The 15,359-nt window shown below is 44.2% G+C and overlaps 1 protein-coding gene across 2 annotated transcripts; it reads right to left on the bottom strand.

Moving 5' to 3' along the window:
- Positions 1 to 2,068: 2,068 nt before the first annotated feature.
- Positions 2,069 to 15,118, bottom strand: LOC137534925 (oocyte zinc finger protein XlCOF22-like). 2 transcript variants are annotated; one of them, XM_068256639.1, is made up of 8 exons: positions 15,074 to 15,118; positions 13,415 to 13,558; positions 13,008 to 13,142; positions 9,597 to 9,680; positions 9,363 to 9,513; positions 9,151 to 9,248; positions 8,014 to 8,155; positions 2,069 to 6,324 (listed from the first exon to the last, which is right to left on the bottom strand). In XM_068256639.1, exons 2-8 carry the CDS (start codon positions 13,490 to 13,492, stop codon positions 4,934 to 4,936), a joined length of 2,079 nt encoding a protein of 692 aa, XP_068112740.1. In that variant the 5' UTR covers positions 13,493 to 13,558; positions 15,074 to 15,118; the 3' UTR covers positions 2,069 to 4,933. The 2 variants fall into 2 exon arrangements, with proteins under 2 accessions (XP_068112740.1, XP_068112741.1); XM_068256640.1 differs by lacking the exons at positions 13,008 to 13,142; positions 13,415 to 13,558; positions 15,074 to 15,118 and having other exon boundaries at positions 9,363 to 9,508; positions 9,597 to 9,663.
- Positions 15,119 to 15,359: the final 241 nt, after the last annotated feature.

The following is a 15,359-nucleotide window of genomic DNA, read 5'->3' as shown; positions in this document are numbered from 1 at the left end:
GCAAGGCATTGGGGACTGTATAAAAGATATAGATCATTGAAACAGTATTATGCTATGTTTTGTGTTTTTCTCTTTCCTTTATATATAATACTACCACGGAGTGGAGGAGATACATGTGAGCGCAGGATTACTTGTACAGAAACGTTTAAGATTGGTTGGTGTTACCATACATGATTTGATTTCGGTTGTGTATACAAGCGTTAAAAATTATCAGTTTCATGCTGGAAATCTGGTTTTGCTGCCAAATGCAGGCTGTAAAATGGCTGACGGTTTTATGGAGGGTGGTACAGGAGGGTGTGATAGCCGATTAACTGCCATGTGTCCGCTGACTCTAGGGTGAGGGGTCAAAGTTTAGCTCCATGATGATGTATGGGGGGTGAGCTGAACGCGCCAAGTGTTTGCCAGCAAACGCAAACACACATTCTTCGCCGGGAACTGTCCACCTGCCATCTCTAGTGAGCTTCTGAGAGGAACTGACGGCAAGGTAAGTATGTAATATTCATTTGCAAGTACATCATGTGTTTATTCATATATATCTGAAGTTTTCCACATTTTGTCATATTACTGCCACAAACATGAAACAATTTGATTGGAATTCCACGTGAAAGACCAATACAAAGTGGTGTACACGTGAGAAGTGGAACGAAAATCATACATTATTTCAAACATTTAAAAAAAAAAATAACTGCAAAGTGGGCTGTGTGTAATTATTCAGCCCCCTCAGTCAATTCTTGACTGACCCACCTCTTGCTGCAATTACAGTTGCCAGTCTTTTAGGGGCTGAATAATTACGCACACCCAACTTTGCAGTTATTTTTTTTTTTTTAAATGTATGATTTTCGCTCCGCTTTTCACGTGTACACCACTTTGTATTGGTCTTTCACGTGGAATTTCAATACTTTAATTGAATACTTTTGCAAACGTGTGTGTGTGTGTGCGTTTTTAATCATTTTACTCAGTTCAGGATCACTTTAAGCTCTGATATAAGTTTGCCCATGGTAAGCACTTTTGGACAGAGGTCAGCATTAAAATTGCTGTGATTTGCAGCTACACAGCTCCATATGCTACAGCAAGCTGTTTATGTGCTGTGTGTTCTGACAGCTCTCTCTCGTGGCCAGCATTGCGGTTTTCAGAAACGTGTGCTCCAGTAGAGTGGGATGGGATCAGACAGGCTAGACTTCTCTCCCTGTACAAATCAGTGAATCAGTTCCCATCTTTCCTTGGGCCTTTCTTGGTAAGTAGAAAGAAATCGCAGCATACAGTATGCAATATGTATTTTCATTTTATTCATTTATTTTCAGTGAGAATCATTTTGCAGGAAATTGAAAAATGAAATATCTCATTATAGTAAACTCCGAGACCAGAAAAAGTGTTTTTCAGATACTCTGGACACGGCAGACAAGCAAAGTCACCTAGTACACAAAAGCCAATCAGCATCATTAATTCCTACTAATTTTTGGCATTAACGCATGAAAAAAAGGTTCTGCATAAAATAGGTAATTTTTGCGGGACTTTTCACGCTTGATCCCCCTCTGCCATGCCGTTGTTCAGGTTTGGGTACACTTGGTATCCCTTTTATAAAAAAATTCCAGCTGCAGATATGCCCTGAAGGTTTTAGAACTTCGCCTTGCCATAAAAGTCAATAGGGCTCACCAGTTTGCATTCGCTCTGTGAATATTTTTGGTAACATTCGCACACACGTACACAAACCCAAAACCTTTGGGCCCTTTCCCACTGAAGCGGAGCGGTGTGACATTTTAAGCAGGTTTTTTTGTAAAAGAACCGGGGCAGTTTAATGCATCACGCATGTGCAGAAGCGTATTTTACCAATATGCTTCCGCACATGTCTTCAATTCACTAGCAGGAAGTGAGCATCACTTCCTGCTTATATTGGTAGGTGAACAGAGGCGCCAGAAGGATAAAAGTACATAAATTTTTTTAAAGCAGACACCAAGGACTGTAAATATATAGATATACACATTTATTGAAAATACCCCAAAGAAGAAGCATCTTTGGGGTATTTTCAATAAATGTGTATATCTATATATTTACAGTCCTTGGTGTCTGCTTTAACGGAGGCGAGTCCACCACTTCCTCCCAGCAATTTTTTAAAAAAATGTATGTACTTTTATCCTTTTGGCGCCTCTGTTCACCTACCAATATATTTGAGTCCACCCCAGGTGGAGGGGTGATCTACCCTCTTTCTTCCTATCTACAGAGAGCGACTTCCTAATCCTGAGTGAGGACAGGTCTAATCTCCTCACCTGCCTAATGAGTGGTTACCTAGGTGGCAACCCGTGTTTGTGAGTATTACCATCTCACTGTTTCATTTATCCAATCAATTTTGACATACTACACCATATTGGGCTCTCGATTTCTCTTTAACATCACTTCCTGCTTGGCTGGCTGCAAGACGACGACTACCGCGTACTAATGCGAGAATCCCCGAAGACCTGTTTTTTGCAGTACTGTCCACTCATGACAATCCGCAGTGTGAAGCCGGCCTGGATGTTCAGCCAAGCCTATTTATCAGCTATAGTGAGTGCAAGCCTTATAGCTTGGGAGGTTATCAGCTATAGTCAGGGCAGATTCTAGACTTTGTTCTGCCTGTGACAGGCATTGGGAACCCCGCCCAAACCATGCTCTCTCCCAAGCAAGAGTAAAGACCACATGGTTCTCAGGCCAACATGGTCAATTGGGTGTGCAGTGGTAGCGCTATGTGATATATGCAGCAGAACCCTCAATCGCTGTCTCCCTAAATGTTACATGTGCCCCCTGGTGCCCGTGCTTTAAAATATCTCACCTTTCTGGCCACCAAGAGTCCAACCGTTTTACTTCCCCTTATTCGGGACAAACGTGGCTTCATCGTACAGCACTAGTACTAGTGACATCACACACCTGCTACATGCTATGTGCAGCAGTCAAGTGGGACACGAATGAGGAAGAAGAGCAGGTGGATTTGTGGCAGCGGACAGGTGGCAGATATGAATGCACGTGATCTGTCTCTTGGTGGATTACATTTTCTCAAGTCTCAGTTGTCATTGTGAGCATACACTGCAGAGGGCTCTGCATTGGCCACAATCATTTTGATATGATAGTTCTGCCTCTGTGGTCATGTTTAGTGCCTAGTGGACAATTTGCATTTTGTTTTAGCATGTGAAGCCACGCCCCTAGACAAGTAAATGCAAGCTTTGCAGAAAAGGAGACAGCAGGGCAGCATATGCTGAAACGGATTTTGACACTGCAAGAACAGTAGAAGGATTAAAAAATTTGGCAAAATCTACTGTGCCTATAGTGTCAAAATCCACTTCTGTGTCAGAAAATGCTGCTCTCTTCTCCAAACAAAAAAAAGCCGCATTTTTACTTCTTGTCTCTCCACTCAAGTGGACCCCAACTTTTTTCTAGACTAAACTTTTTTTTCTAGACTTTTTTTCTCCAAATTCACTGAGGTTTTCACACATGCGGTAATAGTTTGGTAATTTTACCAAAAAACATGGCTTCAATTCACTAACACCTGTTCGATAAAAAAAAGTATAACTAGCTATGGAGTAGGTATTGGCAGCAAGCCGTGTTCTGCTGCAGTGATGTTCTCCCATTTCTGGCCAGAATTGTGCTGATTCTTCAGGTGGTCTGCCTAAAACATGAGCCGTTCCTTTACAAGAGCTGCTTGTGATAGTATACAACAAAAAAGGCATCCCCAGCGTCCCTTTAGATTTGCATGCATGTCACTAGAGGGCCCTCTCTTTGTATCAGTCTATAGATGTGCACATCTAAAGGGATACTGGGAAGCCTCTATGAATCTGCCCTGCTCCTACATTTTGGCCTCGATTCATAAACAGCAGTGCGATAAAAAAATCTTGTCGGGAAAATACCGCACTCGGTATTTTCCTGGTCTGTGTGCTAATTCATAAAGATTTCCCCAGCTGCCCTTGGAGGTCGGTAAATTACCGCAGCCCATTGAGTGGTAGAGTAGAGCAGTGTCTCGATTCTCTCTTTTGCCCTGCAGAAATGACTCACACAGACGGCTCTCTCCACTGATGACTCAGACAGATGAGTCACACAGTCTTTCCCTGCCTGCTCAAATGATTCACACAGAGGGCTCTCTGGCTCTCTCCACTGATGACTCAAACAGACTTCGGCTCTCTGCACTTTGCATTCATCAGAGTTGTCGGTAACTTGTTAACGCCTCACTAGAGGTGTTGGTAACTACCGCCAGGCTTACCGCTTGTTGGTGGCTTTATGAATTGACATTTGCTGACAATTTACTGACATGTGTTGTCGGTAACTGCAGCCAAGTCGGTAATTTATCTCCCTGGTCGGTAATGTCAGCTTTTCATGCGGTAACAGCCTTTATGAATTGACATTTTGCTAAGTGGTCGGTAAAGTCTGCCGTTTTCAGAATTACCGCATGAGGTAATGCTTTATGAATCGAGGCCATTGTGTTTTATTTACTTTCTCATGTCCTGACTGACAGTACATTGGCACCAATGGAGTGAGGAGTGGAAGAGGGTGGCTACTGCTATTGGCTGTCTATTTTGCCTGTCCAGTTTACCGAATAGCTAATTGTTACTTACTGACAGCTCCGGGCTGGAGATAAATACCAAACATCTCACTTGCTACCCAATGCTCTAATCTTGACATTGTGAATTGACATTTACTGAGGTATTTAGCCCCACAAGTCCATAATTTTACTTTTCCATGTGGTAACAGCCTTTGTGAATCGACGTTTGACTAAGTTTGGTAAAATCAGCTTTCTGCATTGCCGAATGTGGAAATGCTTAGTGAATTGAGCCCAGTTGAATCAATTTTCCCAGGGCTGACCCTTCATATTTCATTTTCATCAAACAGTGGTCCTGAGGAAATATGACTGTAAGCTTTGAAAGGGCACCACAGGTTTGTCCTTGTCAATCAATGAGTGTTTGCTGGTGTAGAATTACCCTTCCTGCACGATGGTATGGCTTCTCTGGTGTCTGTGAAAGTCCCTTTTCTGAATGAAACCTTTCCCACATTCTGAACATGAATATGGACGTTCACCCGTGTGGGTTCTTTGGTGTCTAAGAAGGCCGTGTTTCTCAGTGAAACATTTCCCGCAATCCGCACATGAATAAGGGCGCTCGCCAGTGTGAGTCCGCTGGTGTGCCTGAAGGCGTCCTTTCACAGAGAAACATTTCCCACATGCTGAACATGAAAAAGGGCGCTCTCCAGTGTGGGTCATCTGGTGTCTTAGGAGGTCTCCTTTTGCGATGAACTTTTTCCCACACTCTGAACATGAAAATGGGCGCTCTCCGGTGTGAAAAGCTTGCTGGTGTTTGAAAAGGTGCTGTTTCTCAGCAAAAGATTTCCCACACTGTGAACATGAAAACCGCCTCTCCCCAGAGTGGATTCGCTGGTGCACACGAAGGTTTCCTTTCTCGGTGAAGCTTTTCCCACACTCTGAACAAGTAAAGGGACGCTCACCCGTGTGGGTTCGCTGGTGTTGAAAGAGGTGCGCTTTGTTAGCAAAACATTTCCCGCACTGTAAACATACAAATGGAAGCTCGCCAGAGTGTTTTCTCTGATGTACAAGGAGGCCGGCTTTCTGGGTGAAAGATTTCCCACACTCTAAACAGGAAAAAGGACGCTCACCAGTGTGAATCTTCTGGTGTTTGAGAAGGTCTGCATTCCTTAAGAAAGCTTTCCCACACTGTGAGCAAGAAAATGGGCGCTCTCCTGTGTGAGTTTTCCGGTGTGTAATAAGTGATGGTCTATGTACGAAACATTTCCCACACTCTGGGCAAGTAAATGGCTTCTTAACAGCAGATTCCTTCAGAGAGATTTCTGGACTTCCTTGCTGTGCGAACTGTTGGCCACATTTGCAGCAGGAAAAGACTCCTTCCCCAGAGAGATCTGCATGGTGTGTGACGGGAATGAGATTGCATCTCGTTTTGAGCAATTTCTCACACTCTGAACAAGACGGGGACTCTATGTGGCTGGTGTGGCCTCTCTGGTGTACAATAAATTCGGCTTCTGTTTGGTACGATTTCCCGCACTCCTGGCATGAAAATGCTTGAGGACCTACAAAGCTTGATGTAGATGCAAAATATTCATCAAATTCATTCGGGGTTATATTATTGTCTTTGGGTGCGGCGCCAGCTGATAACATGGAATAAGAGTCCACTGGATCAGGAGCATCTGACAATGTATTGTCCCTCTTATCTCTGTGATACACATTTTGAAGAATGGAGTTTCCTCCTGTGCAGAGTGGTATGAGCCCATTATCTTCTGCAATAGAATCTGGATGTAACGTAGGAAGTCCCTCCGAGGTCCTCCCGACATAATGTCCATCTATTGGGAAGATATTCATAATATTACAATGATGATGAATCTTGTGTTTTAGAGCCAGGGGTCATGCATTTTGATCTAGTAGTAAGAGGCCCTTTAAGTATCAGACGATGTATGGGCAGATCAAGCATGAGGCAGATCTCTCTCTAATGGGAGAGAAATCTGTTGCCTGTCCATACACCGCAGGCTGATTCCCTATTGATTTCAGCATGGAATCTTTCCTAAATTGGCCTTGTGAGGCCGCATCTCCCTCCTCGAGGGCACTGTCCCTCCCAGTGTAAAATTTGTCCCTGGTGCCCTGTACAGTATACTTTACCTGTCGGTGTCTGCCACTGGCTCCACCCTCCATTCACATACACATACCCCACATGGTTGCCGGCGTATACGTGGGCACGTGTGTAATGTCACACACGTGCCTCATATATAAACGCCGGCAACCATGTAAAGAGCAGGTATGCGCACATGGACGGACGGAGCGCGGAGCCGGTGGCAGACACCGACAGGTAAAGTATACCGTATGGGGAACCAGGGAGAAATTTGACACTGGGGGGAGAGCGCCGGTGGTTCAGTCATTTTTGTCGCTCGTCACGATATCAAACACCATTACTGCCGCACACCAGATTGAGCATGTTCGCCCTACATCTTGCAGGATGTCCGATCCATGAATGCGACCAATTTCAGCTCCAAATCGGATGTATCATCGATCGGGCATGCTCTTCACTGATTTTCATCCAATCCGATTATAATAATTAAATCAGATGGTCGATTGGCTGCCAAGTCACCTACTGTATGGCCACCTTTAGATCTACAGCATAGGCTTTATCAAGAGAGAGAGAGGAAGAGTTACAGAGATAAGCAAGAGGAAGAAAGGAAGCAGACAAGCAGAAGAGAGGGAAAAAAAGTGGGCGAGACAAGCAAAAGGGAAGGAGAGAGGAAGATTGAGTGAGACTAGCGAGAGGAAGAATGAGCAGGAGAAGCATAGGGAAGATTGTGCAACAAAAGCAGGAGGGAAGGAGGAAGCGAGACAAGCAGAAGGAAGGAAGAAAGAGTGAGCGAGACAAGCACGAGGGAGGAAGAGTGAGCGAGACAAGGAGGAGGGAGGAAGACTGAGGTAGAAAAGCAGGAGGGATGGAGGAAGAATGAGGTAGACAAGCAAAAAGAAGAAAGGAAGAGTGAGCAAGACACACAGGCGGGAAAGAGGAAGAATGAGCAAGAGAAGCATGAGGAAGATTGAACAAGACAATCGGGGAGGGAGGATGGAAGATCCAGCTAGACAAGCAAGAGGGAGAGAGCAAGTTTTAGCAAGACAAGCATATGGAAGAGTGATCAAGACAGGCAAGAGGAACATTGAGAGAAACAAGCTTTCCTTTCCTCCTGCTATGTCATTTTCTGCTCTAGGGGATTCCCTATACAGTATATCATCCATTATTTTTTTTTAGAGAGCAACCATCCATACCTTCAAAAGATACCACAATCCCGAGGGGAGACGGGTCTTCTCCACATGCCCTGTACTGTGGTTGCGTGGCTTGCAACCCCGTTAAGTGACTATCTTTCCTTATTACATATCTTATCCATAGATCATGCTTGTTACACTATACTGGTGCTCTTGGTTGTCTGTGTTTTTTGCCTCTTGGAAGCTCTGCCTCCTGCTTCTTACCCTTCAAAAGGTAGAAAAAAATGTTTATTACCTACCATTACCAATTCCTAGAGAATACGCCTCCTCTTTAATGGTCCCGATCACATCACTCTCCTCCTCAGGCTGCTGATCACTCCCCATCTGTAGCACTTGATTTTCTTCTTTTACTTCAACTTTCATTTTGATCAGTTCCTTACCCTAAAACCAAAACAATGTAAATGATGAGATTACCAAGTTTAAAACATGAGCAACAAATACAATAACCGAAGAAAAAGCTGTCACTCAAAGGCTCGTGACACTGGCTACAGCCACAGGATTTCTCTGGGTGCCAAATACTGTCTGCTACATGGAACTCCTACTGCAAACCATGTGCCTGCCTGCTGTATATTGCTATGTCAGTGGTTGTGTTGTTCAGAAACCAAATCTCAGCTGTAGTCAAACCTTCCTCCTTTCATCTGAGGAACATTGCAACAATTAAACACCTCATTCCCTCAGAGGATCTTCCATCCCTAGTTCACACCTTTATCACATCACGACTGGACTTCTGTAATGCCCTCTATGAAGGCTTCCAAAAGAAGGACCAGTACTCACTGCAATTAGTGCAGAATGCTGCTGCCAGATTGCTAACAAGCCAGCCTAGCCACTGTCACATTACACAGATTCTTCACTCGCTGCACTGGCTACCTGTAAAATGGAGAATATTCTTCAAGTTTGGATTGTTGACATTCATATCCCTGCACAATTTGGACCCTGAATACACGAAGGACTTGCTGTAACTGCACCACACCTCTCACAACCTCAGATCAGCAGGATCCATAAACTCGGTCACCCCAGAGTGCACATCAAAATCTTTGGAGCCAGAGATTTCTGTCATACTGCCCCTACCCTTTGGAATTCCCTACCACATCCAGTAAAGACAGCCCCATCACTGGAGTTATTCACATCCAAACTGAAAAGCCCCATTTAGCCTGGCATTTGCAGATTTGTAGGATTCTTCCTCTGTACCAAAAAATTACCAATCAACCAAATACTGGCCTGAGCCATGCTTATGTGCTTTGAGTCCTACGAGTGAAAAGCGCTTTACAAATGTTATTTGTTATTAATGTTGTTGTCTGATTGTCTGAAACCACACATGATAGAACCTCAACCACTTTATAGCCACTTTTAACCTCTAGAGCCCTAGTGCCACCTACCTGATAATGTTGGGGGACGGTGAGATCTTCCTGTGTACTATCCTGTGAATAAAGAGGACCTGTACATCCCTCTGGTAAGTTTCTGTTGCCAATTCCATCTGTAGGAAACACACACATACACACTGACTGAGCACCTTGTTTCTGTTTGTTTCTGAAATGATGGGGGGGCAGAGTGAGAGAAGGGTGAGAATCTAGGTGGACCCTCCTTTTACCTGGAGACGTGAGTGAAGGTTGATCCTCCCTCAATGCCTCTTTGTAGAGGTCCTTGTGTCCTGATTTGTGCCCCTCCTCCATCATACATTCCTCAGCTTCATCTTTTACCTCTTCTTTGACAATAATATTGATATCCGTCAAGATCCTACTCTGAAATAATAAGGAAAGTAATAACAAGGCAACCAGTGTATAGATCATTTGTTACTAGCAGAGATTCTCCATGAAGCTGCTACCTGATTATGGGGTGGAGTCTTCTGATCTTCCATCACAATTCTCTCCTCCTGATCCTTCTGTCCTCCCAGATGCTTCCCCTCCTCCTGAGAAATATAAACCATCCATGTGTGACCACAGACTGTATGAAAGGGAGCGAGTGGTCTGAACACCAATGGAAAACAAATGCCACCACCGGTCTGGCTATTGATAGGGACAGAGCTTTGATGTTAAAGACTCAATGGGCCTGATTCACAAAGCGGTGATAACTCAGTTATCACGCCTAAAAGACTTTAGGCGTGATAACCTTTGCACCGCTGAGTTAGCACCGCCTTGTGCTGGTTATCGCGCGCAAAGTCCCATGCACAAAGATTTGCGCGCGCAATCGCGCTATTCCGCGCGCAGCGCCCATAGGGTTTAATGGGCGGCTTCACGCGCACCGCGCTATGCGCTGTGCGGCTGCTTTTGCGCGAGTTTCTTCTTATCACGCCTAAACTGCATTTAGGAGTGATAAAGGGCTTTTCACTGGCGTACAAACAGTTTGCACCGCTTTGTGAATCAGGCCCAATGACTGTAGCGACCCATTTTGAAGATTTTTTTGTCATTTTCATGGGTTTTAAGAGAGCAAGAAAAGATCCTGAAAGATCCAGTAACCCCTTTGCTGGACCTGTAAACCAAAGATTGTTGTTTGGGTTACATAGTTACAGTACATAGTTATTTGGGCTGAAAAAAGACATACGTCCATCGAGTTCAACCAGAAAACAAGGTACAACACCAACTTGCTCCCTCACATATCCCTGTCGATCCAGGGCAAGGTGAAAAGCCCTTACAAGGCATGTAGACAGTGTTACAGAGGCACCAGAAGTATAAAATTAGATAAAATGCTTTAAAAATAGGGAGGTAATAAGTGGACTTACCTCCCTAATGCAGACACAAGAAAATGTCGGATTTTCGACAAAAAAACGTTTTATTTATATACTCCAATAATTTGCAACGCGTTTCGTGGGCTCAACCCACTTCATCAGGCTATGAACAGGAGTAAACACTTGTGAACAGCTTCAGTCAGCTTAGCGCCTCTGTCATAGTCACTCCTGTTCATAGCCTGATGAAGTGGGTTGAGCCCACGAAACGCGTTGCAAATTATTGGAGTATATAAATAAAAAGTTTTTTTGTCGAAAATCTGACATTTTCTTGTGTCTGCATTAGGGAGGTAAGTCCACTTATTACCTCCCTATTTTTTAAGCATTTTATCTAATTTTATACTTCTGGCGCCTCTGTAACACTGTGTCCACCCCTGGTGGAGGGGAATTGGCCCCTTTTTCTCATCTACAGAGAGCAACTTCTTAATCCTGAGTGGGGACAGGTTTAATCTCCCCACCTGCCTATACAGTGGTTACCTGGAAGGTAACCCTGACTTGTGAGTACCACTCTAACATTTGCACACTTCCATCTAACTGCCAGCACATACTGCACTATATTGGGCTCTCGGTGTCTCCCTCCCTTTACTACCTTACAAGGCATGGTCCAATTAACCCCAAAAGGGAAAAAAATTCCTTCTCGACTCCAGATGGCAATCAGATAAAATCCCTGGATCAACATCACTGGGCATTACCTAGTAATTATGAAAAAAATCAAAAAAGTTCTTAGAGAGCTCCACTTACTAAACTATACCTATCACCCCCTGTGGGTATGCTGCAATAGTCAAAAAGTGTTGCACAGACACATATACTACATATACAATTTGAACAAAACTATGCGCTGCCTCACAGTCCACTAATGAGTAGAGAGATCCTGACCACACAGTCAGCAGGTCAAATCCACTCTGATCTTCAAATTCAATAGTCCTCATGCATAGGGAACAAAAGAAAAAAAAGATTTATCGCATAAACTATCAATCTAATGAGATCAATCTTCCACCAATTATGGCCCGTGAGAAGAGTCCTATAAGCTGTCACCACTTATCTGTGACAGACAGACAGACAGCTAATACAGCATTTAACTCCAATCGACCAACTCATTTTCCCTTCTTCCAATTTGATTCACAGGCGATTCTCCCAAAAAACAAACTGTTAAAACATCATTGCGCAGGCTGCAGTACTAGCTTTGTGGAGGGTAACCTGTTGCGTGGATATACAAAACACCGTGCCTAATTAGTGGGGGCCACCGCGCACGCACTGTGTTGCCCAACACCTCCAGGGTCGTGCTCACCTTATAATAAGGCTGCCCTAATCACAGACAGCTTCCCAACATGTGTATGCACGATCTCGCTTTAGTCCTGAGGCTATCCTCTCCACAGCTTAGGTACAGACAATGCAGCCCAGTGCAACTAAGAACGCTGATATAGCATAAAACCGTTTATTTAAAATCCTTAAAAAACTCACAAACATCAGTAGAAAATAGGTATATCAAGATTGAATGAAGAGGACATCTCCTCCATGCACTGCCGCTTCCTGCCCGTCAAGCTTGAAGGGACAATGGGGGACAAAGAAAACCTGTACTGAGAAAAACGGCCCCTAGGGGTACTCACCTCGGGAGGGGGAAGCCTCCGGATCCTATCGAGGCTTCCCCCATCCTCCTGCGTCCCATGGGGGTCCCGCTGTGCCCCTCTGAACGTCGGCGATGTAAATATTTACCTTCCCGGCTCCAGCGCAGGTGCAGTAGCGGCGCTCCGAAGTAGGCGAAAAATACCCAATCTGTCGGGTCCGTTCTACTGCGCAAGCACAAGTCTCCGGCGCCTGCTCAGTAGAACGGACTCGACTGAGATCGGGTATTTCTGTCTACTTCGGAGCCGAAAGCCGAAACAGCGACCCCCCCCCCCGCTGGAGCCTGAAAAGGTGAATATGGAACAGGCTGCCGGATTTGTCGGGCCGGCTTTGAAGGGCTGCAGCGAGACCCCTGTGGGACAGAGGAGGACGGGGGAAGCCTCATTAGGATCCTGAGGCTTCACCCTCCCAAGGTAAGTACCCCCCAGGGGAAGTTTTCCTAGTTACAGAGTCTCTTTAAGGGGCCCATACACTAATCGATTTCAGCCTTTGAATGATCGATTCTATAGAAACGATTGATCGATCAGTAATCGATTCTATCAAATTCCCAGATTGATCGATTTGCGGCCGATTTCAATTGATTTGAATTTGATCTATCTGACACGATGGAAAATCTAGGTCGATATGCCGCTGGTAGCAGATCGATGGCCCATAGAGTTGCATTGGATCTAATGGTCCAATAATGCATTTAGATCGATTTCCAATATAGTTTCAATAGATTTCATTCTGTAATCTATTGGAAATCTGTTCTTAGTGTGTGGCACACATCAGATAGATTCCTGTCAGATTTGACCTGACAGTCATCTGACAGAAATCTATCTGATGGTCGAATCTGCTGCAAATCTATAAGTGTATGGCTACCTTTACTCTAACAGTTATACAACTGCTCACCTCTCCCATCAGCAGCTCAATCATCTTGTTGGTGGCTTCCAGAATCTTTAGCTTGTTCTTTCTCTTGAGCTTTAGGGAGTGAAGTGAAGGTACTGTAATTGTCAGATGACCACAAGATGTCACATGAGGAAAACTCTGTATAAAAGACCAAACATAATAATTTGTCACTCCCAGAATCCTCCTTACTTGTCCAGTCAGGTGTGTGTTGTATTAAAATAAATAAAAGTGAAATCATGTGATCTCCCAGAATCCTCTTCCCTTCTCTGGTCAGAGTGTGTTTTTTTTAATAGAGATAAGGATGATGTCATGTGACCTCCCAGAAACCTCCACAACTCTCCTGTCAGGAGTCTGTATTTTATTAGTAGAGATAAGAGAAACATCATGTGACTTCCCAGAAACCTCCTCACCTCTCCTGTCAGCAGGCAGATGATCTCCAGGGTGAGGCTTAGTATCCTCTCGGTCATGTGACTCCAGGCCCCATCCATCCTCACATGGTCATGTGATCTGTATACTTTTTTCAGAGATCGATTGGGCTGAGAATGGTCCGGACTCTGCAAGATATTAGGATGGGAAACTGTATATCACATTCATATGTAGCACAAGCCATATTTAGGGGTTCTGCTGCCTGAAACACCTTTCAGCAATTGCACCCTCATTTCCCAAGAATCACTGCATTCCATTTTCCTCCATTATTGCGCTGTAATTTTCAAACAGAACAGGCTTATTGCACTAGGCATTGGAAACATAATCTTCTGGTTAGGTAGAGAGTACTCAGATTGCTCATTGGGGACCCAGAACCAGTAGGATATTATGAAGGGCTCAACGAGACCAAAAAGTCCTCTTCCAGTTAGGGTGAGAATGCTGGATTGATTATAGTACCAGGCAAGGTAAGGATTCAGGAGAATTAACATGCTAGTCTGATACTGTTCTCGCATGCAGAGCACAAAGCAGGTGCTGGTTGTATGTTCCTTTTGTTTCAAAAAGGCAATACTGTAGCTACAATTTACGCTAACCAACATGAATGTTTAACTTTACAGCATGGTGGCGTAGTGGCTAGCACTCTTGCCTTGCAGCGCTGGGTCCCCGATTCGAATTCCAGCCAAGGCAGTGGCACTATCTGCACGGAGTTTGTATGTTCTCCCCCTGTCTGTGTGGGGTTCCTCCAGGCACTCTGGCTTCTTCCCACATCTCAGAGGCATACAGATAAGTTTATCAACTTCCCCCTAAATTGGCCCCAGGGATAAGATTGTAAGCCCCTCTGAGAGACAGTTAAGTGACAAGACAATATACTCTGTACAGCGCTGTGGAAGATGTAAGTGCTATAGGAATACTAAATAATAACTAATAATAGTTGGGCTTTACTCAGAATAGTGTAAAAAACAAAAGAGATTCCGTGGACATAAATGCCTTGATGAGAGAGCTCAGAGGAGAGAAGAATGGTCAGACTGGTTTGAGCTAAAATAAAAGGTGAAAGTAACTCATAACCAGGGCTGTGGAGTTGAAGCAATTTTTGTGTATCTGGAGTCACCGAGTTGAAGGTTTCATAAACTGAGGAGTTGGAATTGGATGATTTTTTGTACCCACTCCACAGCCCTGCACACTCCTTACAAGTGTGATGAGCAGAAAAGAATCTCTGAACGCATCTGCTGCTGGGGTCAGAATGCCACATCTGTTTTCAAATCCAGTAGAGCACTGCACACAACAGCACTGCTTCCTGCATGATAGTGTTGCAGGGAAGAGGAAAAATAAAGAATAAATGAATAAAGAAAAGAGATAGTAGATGGCAAGTGCTCACTAATGATGGTAAATATAGGGTGGATCATATAGTCTGCACACCCAACGTGGCAAAGGCACCTTAGTGCACACAGTCTGAATTATCAGAGTACCTGAAGAAAGAACTGTTTGTGCTATCCATAAACAATGGCTTGGTTCTATAAGTCAGAACTCTATACCTAAATAAATGAATAAGATAAATCTTTACGACACCATCCTGTGTGTGTAGCAGCAGCTGGGGGGTTGTATCTATGAGAGTTACTGGGTATAAATATGAAATAATCTCTTATTACCTCCTTCACTGCCAGTTCCAGAAATGTCTCCTAACTACTTCTGCCCACAATAGACACCTCACTTCCTTTATTTAGGCTCCACCCCTCGCTTTCTGTACACTACACTCTTTCGTGCCTAGAAACTCGAATTCATTGAAATTGTTGCCGCCATCTAGCGGATAATACAGCAACTGCAACTCGGAATAGTATTCAGTCATTTTATCAGCCATTTAAGAAGCAAACTTTTGTTTTTCTTAGCAATTTAGTAATGGGGCTTTTAGGACCATTGTAGTCCCTTACACACTCC

The sequence above is a fragment of the Hyperolius riggenbachi genome, chromosome 10, assembly GCF_040937935.1.
Source record: "Hyperolius riggenbachi isolate aHypRig1 chromosome 10, aHypRig1.pri, whole genome shotgun sequence".
NCBI lineage: Eukaryota > Metazoa > Chordata > Amphibia > Anura > Hyperoliidae > Hyperolius > Hyperolius riggenbachi.
The sequence above is the reverse complement of the archived record's forward strand: the minus strand, read 5'-3'. Positions and strand labels throughout refer to the sequence as shown.